We start from the raw sequence: 19,607 nt of genomic DNA, 5'->3' as shown, positions 1-19,607 counted from the left end.
AAGAGAGTTTTAATTTTTTTTTTTTAATTGCAAAATGGTGATTGATTAGAGAAAAATGTAATGCCAAAACCTAAGATTCCTCTGTTCTGTAAACCTTTTGGGTGCTACCTATACTAAACATCAAGGTTTTCTACTGATCTCACAAATAAGGCTTTACAGTTAGGGTTCAAAGAGGCCAAACTTTCACCACAGATTTCTCCTATAAAGGGCTTACAATCTATTTGTATAGATACCATAGATAGGAAGAAGAACAGATAGGAGAAAAAAAGAAAATGGAAGGTGAGGGTTGGTCCACCAGTAGTTGTATGATAGTTGCACATTGAGTTGGTCCTTATGGACATGTTATATCTAAAACTATGATAAATATTATTTTAAAATTTGAGTAATTATTCCTTTTGCTTACTACCACCTACAAGATTGTCATCTAGCCTTTCAACCTCATAAACATCATATGCATGACTGTTCCTAGGATTTTGGCAGCAAATGTTGGAAATAAGCTTTGATGAGACATAGTATTCAAATGGTTGCTTAATTTTCTTCAAATACTGTGTTATCTGTTACCAAGGATATCAAGCAGTTATATGGCTGTATATTTCCACAAGAGAAAAGGTCTGTCATGGAGCACAATAACTGGTCTGATTATCTAGCAATGAGGAGAAAAAAAAAGATATATTTGAGTGCTCTATTGTTAATGTTGATTGCTAATTGTTATAGCTAAGATCTTGCTTTATGTTGAAGTTCTTAATTTTTTTTTCAGGTTCCATTTTTTGGTCCACTCTTTGATGGTGCTATTGTGAATGGAAAAATTCTTCCTATTATGGTTCGTGCAACAGCTATAAATGCAAGCCGTGCATTGAAATCGTTAATCCCATTATACCAAAACTTGTATCCTTTCACTCAAATGGTTTCCAAGGCATATACATTCCCTTGCAGTTCTACAGATATGATCTTCATGTTTTCTGTCATCTTATATCTTTGTCAGATTAACATAGGGAATATATTTTCAATTTTTTATGGTGATCGTGCCTTTAAGGTCTATCTATATAATTGCCGTAGAAGACAATTCAGACGAAGACCAGCTTTTTATAATTAAGTGAAGAATTAATTCAGTGCTGAAAAATCGACTGTTTCTAGTATTTTATAACATGTACTTATCACTTCTTGTTAAACAAAATCATTTCAATGACCATTTTGTGAGTAGACTTTCTAAAATAGCAATGTCATGGTGTTAATAATCTTTCTTTCCTTAAAGTTTTTTAATATTTATCCAATATTAATGTGACACAGTTTTGTTTTCTAGTTCCAAGAGGGATATGAATGCTGTTTTCCTTCAAGATGAGAGATTTGTTACATTTTTGTATACAGATTTTGTTATTCGGCTCAGAATACAAAGTTGTTGCCAAAATGATGTTAGTGTCTTTGTAAAGATGTCAGAAAAGGTTATCTTTTTTTTTTTTTTTTCCTCCCTATTGGAACTGAAATTTTCGTTTTTTGAAAGGGCTGCTCTTGGAAGAATAGATTTACCAACCAGAAATTAAAAAACATAAGGTAAGTCAGTCACTTATACCTCTCCCCTTCTTAAGATTGAGTTCTGTTATATACCTGTTAGTTAAATCAACAAGAACATACTATTTTTTAATTTCACAAATTGAAAGGTTAAGTTTAAATGTTGATCCAAAAGAAATTCTGTGCTTAATTTCCACCCAAGCTGTAGATATTTGTATTTCTCATGTGATAGATTGTTGCTAAAATACTCTGTTTTTTCTAAGGCTGACTATTAGTACTCAGAGTTTTGGATTAGATATGATGAAGTGGATTTACAGATGAATGATGGATGGTGTTTGATGTGATCACATTAAATGACGTTTGTGCCATTTCTGTAGATGACAGATGTTGATTCATTGTATTTTTATGTTTGGAAAGGTCCGATCTTTTTGTCATTACTCAAGTGGCTTAATCAAAGAATTTAAAATGTATTATCATCATTATACCATGAAAAGTGATGGCTTATAGCATTATATTGATGTATAGTGATGAGCAACTGGAAAACAATTTACTTTGAAATAGCAAACTCGGTACCAGAAAACTCCACAAACTTGTATGTTTCAACTTCTTTACAGAATATGGAAGTTGTAATAAGTTCCTTGGACATAGCTTGCCAGCTCAATGTTGGCCAGTTACGAAGAGCTGTGTATATTGCACATTCACGTTTAATTCAGTTCTCCAAATTGTACTTTTTATATGCATCAAAGCACTGCCTGTCATTTATGACATAATGTGGCCTCCATTACAATGTTGATATTTGTCTCCTAATATGGTTAGCATGATAACTGCAAAGTATTACGTATATTTAATATTAGGTAGTATTGGTTGGTGGGTTTCGTATCATCACTTGGTAAGCTTATGAAGCACCAGTTGATTGGGTACTGATGTTAAAGGGCAGCTTTGTGAAGTAGTTGGTGGAATTCTTTTTCCATCTGGCTTGGAGTATCTTATATTCAGTGCTTTGTATAATACTTTAAAAATTAAAATGGGGGTGTGGGCAGTTCTTTAAAAGCTCTTTGCTTGGCATGATATTAGAAAAAATGCCACAAACTTCCCTGGCTTGAATTAGGCTATCGTGGAGTCAGTTGCGTCAGTGGAGAACAGCAAAAAAATGTTAAACTTCAAAGTTTGGCCTAGCTCTCAATGGTTTAAAAAACTCTTGACTAAAAACATCATGGACATGCTCTTGGTGTTCAACCCATGGCCAGATTTGAGGTCAAGAAGGAATTTCCCTCATACAAGAATGGCAAAGACTGGTGGGTGTTTCCTGTAACATGGACATGGTCTGTTAACTAGGAATATTTGAAAATTGAATCTAATTATGTTCCTGCAATAGCGGGGAGTTGAAGACATCAAGGATTGTCTTTAGTGTCTCCTGCTTTTTTCCTCTGGCATATTTTAGCTATGGCTGTAGGAGTTCACTACTGGCTTTTAAGTTTGTTGTGGACTGAAGAGTGTGAGGGCAGGAGTATTTTATGGTCTGTGGTTAAATAGCTTTCCTGGAGACCCCACCAGACTTAATGTCTCTTGCAGAAGACAGGACTCATTGATCGAGGTGGTCTTCCCTTGTGTCGGAGTGTTGCTGGAGCAAAGGAAAAGAGGGCTCAGAGTGGTGAAAACAATACGTTCGAAGAGGGAGGGGAAAAAAGGAACAGGAAAGCTCTTTTGCAGAAGGTACACCAAAAGCAGAGACCCAGCTGGAAAAGTGAAGCTGATAAGCAAGGCTTCCCACATGTCCAGGACCATAACAGTGTCAGTGAAAGAGAATTCTGAAGTGATCTGCTCAAAATTAATTTTTGTTTACTTACTTATGAGTATCTAATATACTGGAGCAGCGTTAGTTTATTAGGAACTTTGATGATGGTTAGTAGAAATTCAGTTTAATGTGGATGTTGAGGGAACAAGAATACTTGAGGCTTTTGTCAAACAGAACATGTTTCAAGCCCTACACTTCTGTGTTAGCTCACTTAACGTCAAAGCCAGCATCAGCGTACAGATGTCTCTGTGCCTGCAGGTGTGTGGTTCATTTCACTGTGCTGTGTAATACCTGGTGGGCACCTTTTGGCTCACTGTGGAGTTGATGATGTTACGTAGGTCTGTGCTTATCTATATTTGAGAAATATTTACAATGTCACCTTGCAGATCTTTGTGGTGAGGATGGATCATGGTAAACTCTTAATTAAAAAGTAAGGCTGTATTGGTTTGCTTGCGTATGGGATGTGAAGAAAGTGGCACTGAGTTTGGCCCTCCTACTTCCAAGGAGGCCTTATCCGTCCTCCGAGTTAGTGCATTCTCTAAGTGCAGACCTGACTGAAAAAATCAGCTGTCATTTGTAATCAGCAGGGATATTCAGTCCTCTTCATGTAACCTGATTGCAACTTTTTCTTTATTGCGCTAGTCTGTTAATCACGATGTGGCAATGGGTAGTACGTGTGAATAGTATAATAATGGTTGCATGGATACAGGAAATTCTGCTCATCTCCCTTTTATAGTCTGCCCTGACTTTGAGCATGTATTGTACGGTCTGAAGTAGCTTTCTGAGATTGACATATTCTGTCAATCACCTTCCTCTTTCTGACATTATTTTGATCCTTCTGATAGCAAACTTAGATAGCAAAACATTTTGAAGATTTGACTTTTTAATGATTTTTAAAGGTTTTATCTGCTCTGTGTTTTTATTCTTTGCTCAGAATACTATAACAATATGCTTCCATATTGTAGTATTTTAAGATTAAAAATCTACTCAATTTATCAGCAAATACCAGTCGGGCATGGCAGGTATCCTGCTTTAACTTGATGCTTGACATTTTCATTGCTGCAGCTGCGTGAAGAGAATATTACCATTTTGTGTGGAGTTTCTGCATTGATTTGTGGAATTTGCTTTAGTTTCCCCTTCGAGGATTCTGCAGTCCCTCACTATCTTTTGGTGGCCTGGCTTTCTTGTAACAGTACCCCCTCACCAACAGGCGGCACAGATGCACACAGTAGCAGGTGACACACACAAAAGACTTGTATTGTCTTGCTAATGAAGCGGCAGTACCCCCTTCTCTACCTCATAGCTAACGTGTTTCTTCTTCTCATTGCATTTGTCGTTGTCATAAAAAGTACATGTTTATCTCCTGAATACACTCCAGCTGCACATATGCTAGGAAAACTTCTGAGACTCATAACTGCAGGTGTAATAATGGGACTGAATGTTGAGAACAATCATTTTCACTATGATGTAGAATAAGGAGGCCAATATTTAGGGGATTGTTAAATACTCTTTATTTACTAAATTGCATTGAAGCTTCTGATAGGAATAGGTTTATTCATGGCTTGCCTCTCAGAGCAAGCACTTTATCGCATTCTGAATTCAGAATCTACCATGTGTAGGAAATGGATCAATATGAAATATTTGGAACAATAGAAAGAGTGGCTTCATATAAAATTTTACTTGAACTTCCTGAATAAACAACAGATGTTAGCCAGATGCCAAGAGGTACACCAAGATAACGTTCTTTACTGAGCATAGTAAGCACCTCTAGTGATCCAACTTGTTAAAATTATTTGTCATACAACAAAACAACTAGAAACCTTGTGGGAGTGGAATTCAAAATGTGAAACAACTTGTGTTACTTCTTCCACATTATACACAAATTTTGGAGTGTTAACAACTATTCCAAACTATCTACACTTATAGTGCAGTTAGTGCAAATAGTGCAATTCAGACATCATAATGCTTTGTCTCTTATGCAGTATTCCCCTCCCAAAGGATGCTACCTAATATGTAGCTAGACACACAGCAAGAAATCGTATTTAGCATCTTTTAAATCTGAAATTCGTTGAAATTTTAGAACACCTGGAATATAGGTGTTCTATATATATATATAATCATCATAGCATAATTTTCACCTCTTTATAATAATCTACAAAGTTTTGACCTAATGCCAAGAATTCTTCAACCAATTAGATTTCTTTTTTTTGGTGTTGAATGAAACATTAAATAGCAAAAATATAATGCTGTTCTAATTATTCCATCTACAAAATATTATAGAATAAATCTTAATCTAAATGATTTGATAAATTAATCTTTTTTATCAAAACTGGAAATTATACATCCCCCTATCTTTTTTGACATTGTATTCCTAAACAGTTGGTACTTGATGTATTGTAGCTAACCTTTTTAGACAGTTGTCTTCCAGAGAAGGGAAGATACTAACTCCATATGGTATCTGACAAGACAGTAACTTCTTTATGAATAAAGTAATGTGTTTGAGTGGTTTGTTAAAAGTTTCCTCTGTATTAAAACCTCATCGCTTAGAAGAAGCTTTCTTGCTTGATGTGATACTCAGCGGCCCCAGGAAAGGGTTTTATTGGAACTGGTAGTGTCACTGTTTGTTGTGCCTGCTTGACCATCATCTGCCCCAAGATAGAACTGCAGACATTGGAAAGCTTATCTTTAAAAAGAAAGCGTTCGTTATTAATGACATACAGTGAGCAAAAAGTATTCTTCAGATTCTCTGGCCACATTTGTCTCATTTAATTAAGAATATTTGTTTGATTTACATTTTCAAACTGGAATTTGTGAAGATTTTGGAGTTTTCTCACTAATTCAAAAACTTAGAAGTTAAAGCTAGAAAGCACTGATTTTGGCAATGCCAGTTTCCCTTCCTCTAAATCCAATAAGTTTTCTATCTACAGATGCATGAGCATCTTTAAGAAAAAAATGAATACAGCGATACTGCATCAATGATAACTGTGTATCAAATGGAAAAGGCATAAGGGGTGCTCTCTCTTCTTAAATATGTATCATTAATTCATTTTTCACAGTGCCACTAATCAATTTTGGTATAGTGAAAGGAATAATGCATGGTATCATAGTTGCTCTTCTAATATGTTCTGGTTTAGAATTTTTTTGAACTGCCATATGCCAAGATTCTCGGCAAACTTTGCTATGTTTCTGGCAATACAATTCTGATGCAGGACATTTAATAAGGTTTTGGCATACCTGTTACTGATTTTTCTGTCATCACAGGTGAGAAGAAACAGACATTAAAAATAATGCTTGATACACTTTTTAGATACTACTCTATATGCTTTACAACAAAGAATTGAAAATTTCAGGATTTCAGTGAATATTTAATCCATCCCTGCATCATACCATTGTAGCCTTATCTGGTATGAGTTCAAGTAAGAGCCATGGATCAGTTCATCATATGACCCCTGCTGTTTTTTCCAGAAGAAAATAGACTTACTTCTAAAATCTGTTTTACTGTTTAGCAATGGAAATTGTTTTCCAAGTTCAAGCAAGAATCATAAGGTACAGAATATGATGTTCAGTCTTTCCTGTACTTTGACTTGCTCTGTTTTGCTGTTTTCCCAAATCCTACTACTGTGGACAACTCACGATGTTCTAATAACTCAAAATGTGATTAATTAAATGCCTACATACAATGGTATAACATGAAAAACTGAAGATTTCCAAGGCATTTATAAGTATCTGATCGTTTTAATGGACTGTTCAGGTACTTCAGTTTCAAAGAGTCACGTGGAACAGTTTCTCTGTGCATTATAAGAAGACCTAAATATAAGAGGAAAGTTTTATATCTCTATATAGAGCCATGCATGTGTGTGTGTGAGTTTGTGCGTGTATGTGTGTGTCTACTTGTAGGTACGCAATGACAGTAATAGCTGTTTTTATCTTCATAGAATTTTTCCTCTGAACTAATACATGCAATTAATGTATTGTCCTTTGATGTCACCAGTGTATTTGAACAATAAGAGACTGTTGTAAGGAAAATTCCAGGGGAAATACCAGGAAGATTTGGTTTCTCATAAACCATGGATGACTAAAGTACTCAGAATGGCAAACCGCTAATGCAAAAAAAGCAAAATGAACAGTACTTAAATAACTGCTGCATTTAAGAATGTTCATATTCAAGATTAGTGTTTTAATATGTTATACAGAAAATTGGTACAGTTTGAAATATCTCACGTAAAGGAATTGTATACATGATGGCAATGCAGTATAATAGAATCATCCAAAGTAACTTTTGTATGGATAACTTCATGCTGAAGTTTGCCCAATTAAAAAAGGGCAAATGAAAAAACAGCTAAGATTCCAAAGCATAAATTGTGCTATTTATGTTCGTTAAGTATGGTTTGAAATCCTGTCTTAGGGACATCTTACCTAACTATATATCTAATGCTGCTCAGTAAATGAGGAGAGTATTGATTGGCATTTGCTGCTTAAATCGATCACCTTGACAGCCAGAATTACAGTAATCTGTCAGTATTAATGACTGTCTTTCAAGCCTTGATACCTCTCCTTCGCTTGTCTCGTCTTGCCTCACTTCTGTTTGAAGTGCATTTTCTTGCAACCTCTGGTTTTGTCAGGGTAGGTACTTTCGTAGTGTTTTTTTGTCCCCTGAGTCCAATTTATTGGCTTGATCATGCAATTAGAGTTAAAATGCAACACCAGGGAGCAAAAGTAGGCAGTGTTCTGAGTAACAATTGGACCTCAGGGGTAGTGCAAGCCTGTTCTCAGCCATCATTTATTAGTTACCTGTTGAAAGAATAGGATTGTTTTGCAATGAATAATTCCAAAGCATCACTTTAAATGCCTTTGATTTTAGCCACTAGAGACAACTGATTGAACCAACGTTTGTGATAGGTTTTTAAACTCTTGCCTTAGTGTTTGTCATATAGACACTTCAGATAACTGCTGGAGAAATACTTGCAGATGTGTGTACCAAGCTGCTGTTTTCACTGCATTTTCATGTAGACATACACATAATTTCAATAGGTTTTCATGCATTTTTAATATGAGGAATAAATTGAAGTGTGAGGCTTGAAAGCTATGTTGTAATGTATATTTTCATGTATGTAGTCTGTGAGGTTTTTTGCAAAACACATGTAACATGCTTTTCTTTAGCACCAATTCTGGATTTGTACATGTTCACGTAAACATATTTTCTTCAGTAATTGCTTGCTTCTAATCCCATAGAACCTGCCTTCTGTACCGCAGGTAGCTCTTCTGTCTCTACCTCTTCTTATGATATGAGTATCTATGAATGTTTCAAGGAGTGAATATAATTATGAATATTTCATATCTACAGATATGAAATAGGATGCTGGGAGCACCTGTTAAAGAGGTATAGTGTAAGCACATGGATTTAAGGGCAATAAAGTTGTTGTCATCACAAGATATCTATAACTTGTTTTTTAATTAGTAGTACAGCTTTATTTATTAGTTACTCTTCCCTAATGAAATACATGAGACTCTCTTGAAAGTGGTAAAAAAGCAAAATATCAAATGAGACAAAACTGATTGACTCTAGTAATACAATTTTCTACTAATAATTGCACTTACAAAGAGCTGAGTGCTCTGTTGATGTTGTAGACAATTATGGGGGAGACTCAAATCTTTTTGTACTGTTAAGAAAAATATATTCTAGGTTCTTTTACTTCTGCATTCTTTCATAAATTGAATTTACCCATCTGAAGGGGGGGTATTGGTTCTACTGATTTCTGTATAAAATACGGGTAGGCTTATACCAATGGGCATAACTCAGTGGGCTACTCTGAAAAGCAGTGGAGTGTTTTATCAGCCTCCTAGAACTTCTGAATTTGGATCTGTCAGTACAGATTGCTTGAGGGAGGGAAGTTCTTCTTTGTTACTGCATCTTTTTAAGATAGGAAATTTTTGTATGTTGTAAGCCAGAAGTTAGTACAGCAATCACTCTTTCATTATAAAATGTGTTTTAGATGTGTATAGATCCCTCTTTTAAACAAAAATTTGCAGGGAGAAGGCTGGGAGTCCTTAAACTGGAATGAAAAAGATAAACTAGTTCAATCTTACGCGGAGTTGATTGCTTTGTACGTAACACAAAATGACAGGTTTTTTGTTAATACCTAATTAGCCTTATTAATTAATTAAACATTTTGGATAAAAAAAACCCTTTGTTAAAATGTTAAGACTCTTGCCTCCTTAAGATGTTAAAATTCATACAGATTTCTTTGACAGCTCTCAGAAGTCTGCAAATAAAAGCAGGGAAGGTTAAACAATTTTTCCTGATGTTCCTAAGATTTAAAGAAAGAAATGTTTTTAAACTATTTAAGACCTATTTTTATATTGTAAAAGACAGCATTGTTTATTGATTTAATCCTTTTCTTATCATAAATTCACCCCTAATAACAGATAAGTGACTTGCAAACAACTTGTAAGATTTGTGTGTTAAAACACTAAAAGCTGTGCATATATAAAGAATAAGTGTATAACATTGCGCGTGGTTGATTCTGATATTTAAATTGGTGGGAAATGGGGGAGATTATTTGTAACAAGCAAAACTGACAAACAGTAATGTCTGTGAGATAGAACGATGTTTTCGGGTGAGTTGAATAAGATATTGGCAAACTGTTTCTGCGTCGTTCTGCATATGGTAATCAGGACAGTTGGGGCATGCTTTCCAGTGCCAACAGAGGGATTAGAAGATGATAGGTACCAAAAAAAAAAAAAAGAGATTAATAGAAACTAGCACATTGGTTGTCTTTGTTCTCCTACAGGTCTGTATTTCAGTTACTGAAAAAAGGGGTTGTATAGAATACCTGTCAGTATGTGGAAATACCTAGCTGGAGATGGAATGTACTTCATGTAACAGTATTCACTAATTAAACAGGTCAAATTATAACAAAAAAGGGTGTATGTATGTGGTTTATTCTGTATGTGCCGCATACTTAAAAGAAAAACAGAATAAACTAACATAAAGCAAGGATTAAAAGTTAGTATTACAGTAATTGGAATTACCATATGGCAGTCCGAAGGACATGAGTCCTAATCATAGCCTGGCCAATCAAATTAATCTCAATATACTTTCTAGACATTGAGAAAATAGTTTAATTGCTGATTAACTGCACCTGAATAGATCTGTGGGTCACAAATATATCTATCTCCTTCTCAATGCTTCTCCTCCCAAACATAGAAGAATGCAGGCTATTAGAAAATCTTTTAATTTCTGCTTGCCAAAGCATAGTTACCGTCCATCTGTTCTTGCCAATTGTGGAAAAAGGTCAGTTTTCAGCAAAGCCATGCATTTCACAGAAGGTATGTGAAGTGAAATTTCACAGGGGACATGATGGATCCTGATTCTTAGTGATAAACCTTTGGGGCCAGCAGGGTTGGCATATGGTTCAGCATGATATGAAGGCTTGGGTTCCCTGGCTTCACTTCTTTGGCGTGGAACTGATAAAACCTGGCTCTTAAGTATTGTTTCGCTGGACACCAATCATGGGCAGCAGGAACTGCCCATTTAACTCTCTGTGGGAAGGAAACCCAGGCTGTGTTCACAATAGTACCATTGTAGTGCTGCAAACTGCTCTCAACAGCTTGACAGCACAAGGGAGGAGGGCGAAGGGGCTGCTTTACTAATTGCCCTTCAAAATAAAGAAAGAGGGAAGTAACTGAAAATTAATATTTGTTTTCTTCATTTAAATAGAAGCAGCCTGTCTTTGAGTTTTAAAAATCGTTTTTAAAATCTACTTTACTGCCCTCTGAAGAGACTTATAAGTAGATTATCTCGTACCGGTACTGCAGCAACCCAGGGTAAAGAGAAAACATTCTCTTCAACTATAAAAGAAAAATGGAAAGGTAGTTGTAAAGTTTATTGAAGTACAGATTGAAATTAATGCCAGAATTTCTTGTGAGAAGTTTTCTTTGTTACTATGTAGTGTGGAATTGCAAATTAATACATGTCTTTATGTGCAGTCTTTTTGCTGGACAATACTTAATGTTAATATAATTTCATGTTTGTGTAATTTTACAGTTTGTAGTGATGTCTTCATGAAAGGCATTTTCCTTACTGTTTCTCTCATCAATGAATATATCTAGATATGCGGAGAAAGTATTTAAGATAGAAATGTAAACATTTGAATGTATGAACAGTGAGCTTAAGCATTCATGCTAATACCAGAGAGCAAAGAGCCAGTTTTGCTTCTGTATTTTTACACTCATCAACCTTAATTACTTGAGTTAAAACTGATGTAATACTGAGTGCCAGAGTGGGGATAAATCCCTCTCCCAAAATCAGGAGTTAGTATGTGGGGCTGTGGTTCCCCCGGCCTGTACTATTCCACGTTATTTGTGGGCTGAGGCGATGACTGCAACACCTTAACATCTCTCATTTGGTGCAACATCCTTAATAAACTCCAGTCCCTTGGCCCGTTGGCCCTTTGCCTCCCCCGCTGCCTCCTGCAAACCTGCTGCTGCCAGGTGAGCGGCTGCCTGCGAGCCATTCTGTCTGCCGGCAGGAGCATCGCTCCAAAGAGGGCCTGAAGCAGTGGCAGCCGTAACGGGCTTCAAAACAATTAGCACAACATACCTTATAGGTTCATCGATTCCTGTCTTGGACACGTTAGTAAGACAAATCCTCCCTGGAAGTTGGAGTAGGAATTCTGCCTGTATAAGGGCTTCAGCACTGTTTCCTTCACTGTTTTGTTTTCACCTCCGTAGCCTGTTACTAAAACATGGACGAGTCGGGTATTTGTAAATACTGTCGTTAGTCTTCTAACCGCACAGCCGGTAAATTTAATGAGTAATCTGTTACAGTGTTGAGGTATTTGTCCTTCCGATACTGCTGGCCATTTGATCTTACTGTCTTTTTAATTTCATGCTAAAATGCAGTTCAGGGCTTGTAAAACCAACGATACACAATAAATGGTACCGAAACTGAGACTTTCAACTATATGTTTGTGCTAATACGCTCCTGCTATATTTCAAACAGATAATTCATTGAATGCCCATTCTTCCTCTTACTGCAGAGTAGATTATATTTAAGTCAAGATTAATGGATAGATTCTGATGTTAAAACCCAGTCTCTGAGCCTGTCATTCCCTAGAGGCATATAGTGCATTAGTTTAAGCCAATATGCTGCTTATCATAGATACTATGACACTGTTAAATGGCAGTTTACTGTACTTTGTTACTGCTTACTCTGGTAATAAAATCACTATATTGTGTTCTTGATAATTACAATATTAAATAGAAACTTAATTTGATTACTGCACATTTAGATACAGATAGTTCCTAAGTAATTGTCCGCTGTAAAATTTCTGATACTTATTTTTTCTCTCATGAGGTGTGTTCTGTCAGTGTCTAAGCTTAATACTTAGTTCAGTCAGCTTAGCAGAAAAGGTGCTGAAAAGAGATCTACAGTGGGATTTTGCGGTGCAAAGGAGTATCTTTTATCCTGTAGTTTTTCACTTGAACCTTGTTGTTTTTAAAATCCTTCCATAAGATGCTTTCATTTCCCTTAAAATAAATAACTTCTGGGTTCTACAGAGTTGAAGAATTCAATAAGTATTGTTAATTCAGATTTTTTCCCTTTAGCTTTGAAATTGCTAGAAGTCTGAGCATCAGTTTTGTCATTTTTGCTGCCTAAGCAGATGACCAGAATTAGAATTCATTCCATTCAGTAAGTATAGTCTCATAATATTTTTATATGATTATCTTAAAAAGGTAACTTTTTTTATATAGGTGGTTTTTTTATAGTTTAATTCTGGAGAATATTTATACTAAAATTAAAATTTATGTTAAGTCCATTACACTTGCACTCTAATTCTACATATCTTTGTAAGTGCCTTTTGTAAAGGAGCTTGGTGCAGAGTGGTTACATTTTTCATTTCATAATTGAGTGGTTTAAGTGGTTAAGCATAGTCCAAATTTTATCCAATTCCAGCTTGTGTTAATGGTGCTACACTCACACTGCCTTAGCACCTGTTATGGATTTTGAGTCATCTGGCAGCCCGTGGGACTTAGATAAAGAAGTACCAGGTGTCCTGCCTGTCTCTTAATTGAGACGCAATGTAAACAATATAGACTTGGCAATATGGTTATAGGAATGGATTAAAGCCCAGCTTTGTCTGCGCTGATGAATCACAGCTTTTTCTTCCTAGAAGATGTTAGAAACCGCTGAAGAATTTAGTTAGCTGTAAGATCTGATGGAACAACATAAAAATAAACAATATATCAAGGGTTTTCCTAGAAGGACGGTACTGCAGAACGCTAAATGTATTGGGTTTTCCAATGAAGATGTAAGCATCAATTACAATTTCCTGCAGTAATTTAACAATTTTGAAAGTGCTCACACTGTAAAAATGAAGATTCTTGTATAAACGCAGATAAAGTCAATGCCTTTCAATATATAACGCGTTAGTAAACTAGGCAGAAGGCAACAGCATTGACTTGGAAACACTCAGTGGCTGCAACTTTATCTAACCTATGCTTACCTTGCAGGGCTTTTAACCATTTAACCATAGGGTAGATAGACTGGAAATAATCTCCTTTAGATGCAAGATTAGTACTCTTAAAGAAAAAAGCCTCAAAATGGCAAAAATATGTGGTGGTACAATTTGCCCAAAACTTTTCATTTATTACAGATTTATTGAACTTTTTAGTAATATAAAAAATAGAAAGTAATTTTCGTTATATTCATTTAAAGAATGATGCAACTATATGTGTTGGAAACAAATTGGAAGATCTGGATCTGGAATGATGGGATAAAGTTGTATGGATTTATCTATTACATATTCCCTTATTTTCTTCATAAAGAAATACGCCTCAGAAAGCCCTTTTGCAGTTACAACTTGCGTTGAAAAAGATTTTTATTAAGGATGTTAGATACTACATTTTACGTTGTTTGCTTAACTTCTCCAGTCTTAGTCTGTTATTTGTTTTTCATATTTATTTTCATTTTTTATGAGATATCTACATTAATTAGTAGATTGTCATATATATACATTACTTCTTAAAATTTATGATTTTGGATAATTTAGTCCCTTCTGCAGTTTCAAAATATTTTCATGAATGCAACTTAAAAGTTTACTTTTGAAATACAACTAGAGTCCTCTTGAGTTTTATGTTCCCTTTTTATGAGGAAGAAAATAGATTGTTACATTTCATTGCAAAAGTGCTGTCATTAGTATTGAAAATGTGGTTTCAGTGGAGAGAGAAATCACCCTAGAAGACTATAAAATTATTAATTCTTTCACCTGTGTAGTAGTGTCAAGCATAGTAATTTTTTTTTCCTTCTCTTTCACCTAAATAACTTGCATCCGTTATGAGGAGAATGAACTGAATTCTGCTTTATGAGTCATCAGTGCTGTGGCTAAGTTCCAATTGCATATGCAGAAGCTGCTTTCATTTACAGCATAGCTGTGTGAACAGATGCACAGAGCAAAGTATTTATATGCCATTTTCAATATTGGCACTGTTTAAGAAACAGAAAAGAACCCAGGCTGACTTTGAGATACCAAGTTGACTTGAGTAAATAGAAGTTGCAGTTGGAAAAAAAAATCTCTTTATTTGTATACTGTGCAAACTAGATGTGGAAATCACTGAAATGCAATAAATAGGGAACACCATGATGCCACTTCTACAGAGTCACTTTTCAGAATATAAGAGAACTTCAACTATTCCTCTCAGTGTGGCCAGTTGATACTGATCACCCACCTACATACAAAATGCGGCTAGTTGCAGGGCTTCCAACACTGGATCAATAGCAGCCCGACTTACATCCTTAATTCTGAGAGCCAACAAAGAGTACAAATTGCTGTGACTCAGTATGAGTTCAGCTGGTTTGACAACCACTGCACAATCTCTTATTTCAGAGTGAGATTTCCCAGAAAAAACTTCATTTCTGTGATGTGTGGGTTTTGTCCTGTCTTCCTTTAGAAGTCAAATTCTGCTATGGCTAACTTTTCCTTTCAGCTTCTGTAAAACCTTGGTCCTAACCTGTACTTGTTATCTTTTTACTGGAGCCAGTCCTCCTTTCACATTTTGATGTCAGGAATTGTGATTTACTAGGAAAAATCTACCTGATAAAATTGATGCTTTCATCATTTTAAGTACCTCAAACTATAGCAATTAATTCTGTGGGGTTTGCACACCTTCTCAGGCCAGGGAGCAAGAAACTTAAAATCTCCTACGAACGTATGCCATTTGTTGTGCCTCACTGTTTCTTTGTTTCCTTTGGTCTTCAGTATCCTGGGAGTGTTTTTGTATGTTGACAATACTACAGATTTGGGTTTTTTTTCTAGAAAGGAAGAGGTGTGCTTCTAAATTTGCTGAGGGAGCAAATGCAGTAAACGTGAGGGTGCCATCTTATGTAGCTTTTCTTAAAATATTGTTAACCTTTTTATATAAATAGCATATACATGCAATTAAAAAACCTCTTGCAGGTGTCCATTGATCCTACAAGCAAGTATCTCTGGGTGGAGGATTTTCATTTTCCAGTTAAGGATGGAGCAGTGCTTTGGTTTCTGCTTGTCTAAATTATTTTCCAAATGCCTGGCTGACAAAGTCATACTCTCCACAATCGTATCAATATATATTGACTTCTTAGATTATTTTGCTAACAGTTGGAACTGCCAGGGATGCAGCTGTACATGTATTTCTGACAGTAGTTTGTAATTTAACCTGAAAAAGTCCATCTTGCTATTTGGAAATGCATTCTCTGGATTTTTTCTAAGCGGTATTTCTAGGCGATCATAAAAATCTCCTCTTTTTCCTAGCACCGGAATCGAAGAAACTCAGGTACTACATGCTGTCAGTATTGTGATCGCATATTCCAATATACAGTTATATTGTGATACACTACACAGGTGTGCACATATATATAAATATGTAAGCATCAGGAGGGAAGATTTATGAATAAAACTTTCATGGAAGTGTCTCATTTTGGTTTTTGTTCAGTTTTTCTGAATGAGACACACAGTAATTGCAAAAAAAAAATTGAGTGAAGAGCCCACATTTTTACTCCCTTTCACAAAGGGGGTCCTTTTGTTTTTCTGGTTTTTCTTTTCCCTAAAAAAAAAAAAAAAAAAAGTTTGTGTTATCAGTCAACTGGACTTGACCAGTCCATCGGCAGGGGTATAGGAATGCCTGCAGCGCTGTTGAGCTTACAACTTGGAACTTCATAGTTCTAGGGTATTTCCTGAACTACAGTGATCTTGATGCATTTTAAATCATCCAGACATCATCTTGAAGTCATGTACTAAAATGGAAGCTGAGGCATAACATTTCATTGGGGTATTTGAAGTGATACTTTCTTTTGACTTTTGGAAAAATACAGGGTTTCTGCCTTTAGTGACTTTAGGTGTTTCACAAATGCATTCCTTTTAAATTCCATTGAACAAATGAAATAATTGATCTTTTAAAGAGGTTTTCCAGACCTAACAAATATTTCCATCACCACCTTAGTGTACCAACTAACTGTACATCTCTCTAGCCCTTTTTTAGCTTTCTGTCACTGAGTAGGTTCCACAGCATAATCCTTCCCCCCAGAAGCTGCTTAGAAAATCTGTCTTGATAAAACATTTCCTGTATTTTTTTTCCAAAAGTCTTGAGAGCAGTTAGGCATATAACTACTCTGTTGATCTGACCCAGGTTCCTCCCGACTGGCCTTATAGAAGCCTGCGTCTAAAATATAGATGATGAGAATTGCCACACAGCAAATGCCTAGTCTTGGATGCCTCTGAAGTTCACAGGTATCTGAAGCTTTTCCTGCCACCCTTCCCTGGAGATCTGCCCACTTCAGCACACACTAGAGCTGCCCGAGCCCTTTCTATATCCTGAACAGCCAAATGCCCAGTTCATGCCCCTCTTTATCCATTGAGTAGGTAGGCATTTCTTTGCTCATCTGACCTGCAAGGCAGCAATGCTAAGAGTTTTGAAGGTCTACTCGCTAGATTAGAGCCCACACAAACACAACAGGAGGTAACTCCCTGGTTATATCAATCAGTGAGGAAATGAGAGAGCGGTTTCCAATTTTGAGGCCACATCTCCTGCCTCTTACAAAACTGTTCTAACCATTGGGACTGGGACATTTTGTAATCAGGCACACTCCGTTCACTGCTGAAATTGCTCTTCGTTTCATAAAATAAGATCTCCTCTGAATCACAGGGAAATAAATCACAGTGCTCATCTGTATAGCCTAATGGTTATGGTACTTTCCTGGGAGAGGAGAGTCCCTGGATTCCAGTCCCTGCTCAGGGAGCGTTTGTTATCGTGGTCTTTGGAGTAGGCACTAGGGTATCTTCTCCAGCCCTTTTGTGAATCTAGCACTTAGATGCTCTGGTAATAGATAGATTACAGAATTGTGAAGTGCCGTATCCTTAATTAAAGTCTTGGAAATTTTACTCCATGTTGAAACTGCTTTTTCTTCATTTTTTTCAGCCTCAGGTTAATGGCATTTTAGGATTGGTATTCCCTGGATGATTGTAACATAGTCATCATGCATCTACTCTTCTTTAACTGCAAAATACTAGATAGATTTATTGTAATGCATTTTATTCAGTTCTAAGACTGAGAGGTGTGAAAAAGAAGAATGGAGAGAAAACGTGTAGTCAGAATGACACAATAAATCTATGGAAATGACTATGAGGAGATGAATTCAACAGAAGGACTTGAAAGATGGAGACAGTAGAAGAGGCTGAACAATGGGAAGCATGGGATTTTGTGGAGATGGCATGGTTAAAATTACAGGAAAGGAAAAATAAAGACTAAACAACTAGAGATATGGGAAAATGTAGCAAACCAATTTCCTCACCAAATTGAAGGATGACAAAGCCATGGATAAAAAAAAATTGGCAATGTGAGGGAATTGTTCTGGATATAAAGGAAAAAGATTAAGATGGTGGATGAAAATGCAAGGAGGAGAGCTCTTCTGCTTGTATTATTGTGGCACATATATATCCTTAGCATAGACCCCTGCCTCGTTATACTGAGATGGAGTACGGCACAAGACAGATGTTGTTTGTCCCCTAGAGGTAAAAAAGCCAAGTATAAAGCTGAAGACAACAAATGAAGGCAGATAGAGAATTCAGGGAAACGTGAAACAATAGTAGACAGCATGAATACTTGTGTGACCTACACAGCAATGGACTTAAGTCTTCCAAGGTGTTTTCCTTGTTTCTTTTTCAATAAACATCATAGCAAAGGGGGGAGTTTGAGGGGAGATTGTTTTGTGGATACTTATGGTGTCCTGGTGCTAGGTATAAGAAGCCACATGGAAAAAAGTGCCTGTCCAAAAATGTCAGGTGAGTGAGAGTGACTGTCTGTGTTAACTGACTGGAGGCAAGAGTAGTTTTGGTAAAATTGATCAAATAGGTATGGACTATAAAGTTAAAATAAGTAGCCTGCATTAGTGCTAGGGAGTGGCAGACTGATGGCGATACCTGAAGAGAATGTCCCATCTAAGCAGTATGTTCAGAAAGTGGGCTCTGCAATGCTCTGAGTAGATACAAGGAGGAATAAAAATTCATTTGCTGAGGCCAGAGAAAAGGATATGGCAGTAACTGAGATGTGAAGTAAGAGCCTAGATAATTTGCTCATGTAGATGGCTAGAAAAAGTTTTAGCTTAGATTATGCAAAAAGAATCTGCAAGATGTAGATGTATTCTGCCATAGGAATCTAAACAGAGCTTGAGTTAAAAAAGAAAGTGATACAATCAACACTGACGGAGAGCTATTAGGTGAAGACATGAGGTGGTGTTTTTCAGACAGAGTAAGCATAAGTAGGTGATCTGACAGCCAGGATTTCAGCGCTTGTTCCCAAGTGCAAATGAACAGCTCTAAAAAAATTTGCATGTTTACAGTAATAATGGAAAGTACAGTATTTTCAGTATTAATAGAAATAATTGCAAATTTAGAGAATAAATAAAATGGATTGTAATGCAAATGAAATTGTAGCTGGAGTGACTACAACCTGAGGTACAATTCCTGATTTTTTTTCTTGTACTGATTGTATTTTTCAGAACAATATCTTCTGAAAAAATATAATGAAGTCATTAGATTTTTTGTTATGCTTTTTTTGCAGATTATATATCTACAAGTTTTTAGCTGACAGATTTGGGTGAGTGCCTTAATGTATATCTTGCCTTTTTATCCGTTCTCTTTTGTTCCAGTTGGCACCTTCTTCAGAAGCAGAAAGCTCACAACACTGTTGTTTAAATGTTTAGTCACTCTCTGTGCCAGACTCTTTCTCCATTGGTTCGTCCGTGCATCCTTCCCATTCCATCTTAATTGCT

The 19,607-nt window shown here is 36.1% G+C and overlaps 1 protein-coding gene across 1 annotated transcript in view; it reads left to right on the top strand.

Moving 5' to 3' along the window:
- RALGAPA1 (Ral GTPase activating protein catalytic alpha subunit 1) overlaps positions 1-19,607 on the top strand; it is a 128,264-nt gene that overhangs the window by 96,325 nt on the left and 12,332 nt on the right. Inside the window, exon 39 of the mRNA XM_019474888.1 lies at positions 758-885. Coding sequence (XP_019330433.1) covers positions 758-885 — 128 coding nt within the window. The remainder of the gene's footprint in view (positions 1-757; positions 886-19,607) is intronic.

Source organism: Aptenodytes forsteri, unplaced genomic scaffold, assembly GCF_000699145.1.
Source record: "Aptenodytes forsteri isolate BGI_AS27 unplaced genomic scaffold, ASM69914v1 Scaffold108, whole genome shotgun sequence".
NCBI classification, from domain to species: domain Eukaryota; kingdom Metazoa; phylum Chordata; class Aves; order Sphenisciformes; family Spheniscidae; genus Aptenodytes; species Aptenodytes forsteri.
This window is presented reverse-complemented; position numbering and strand designations above follow the sequence as displayed.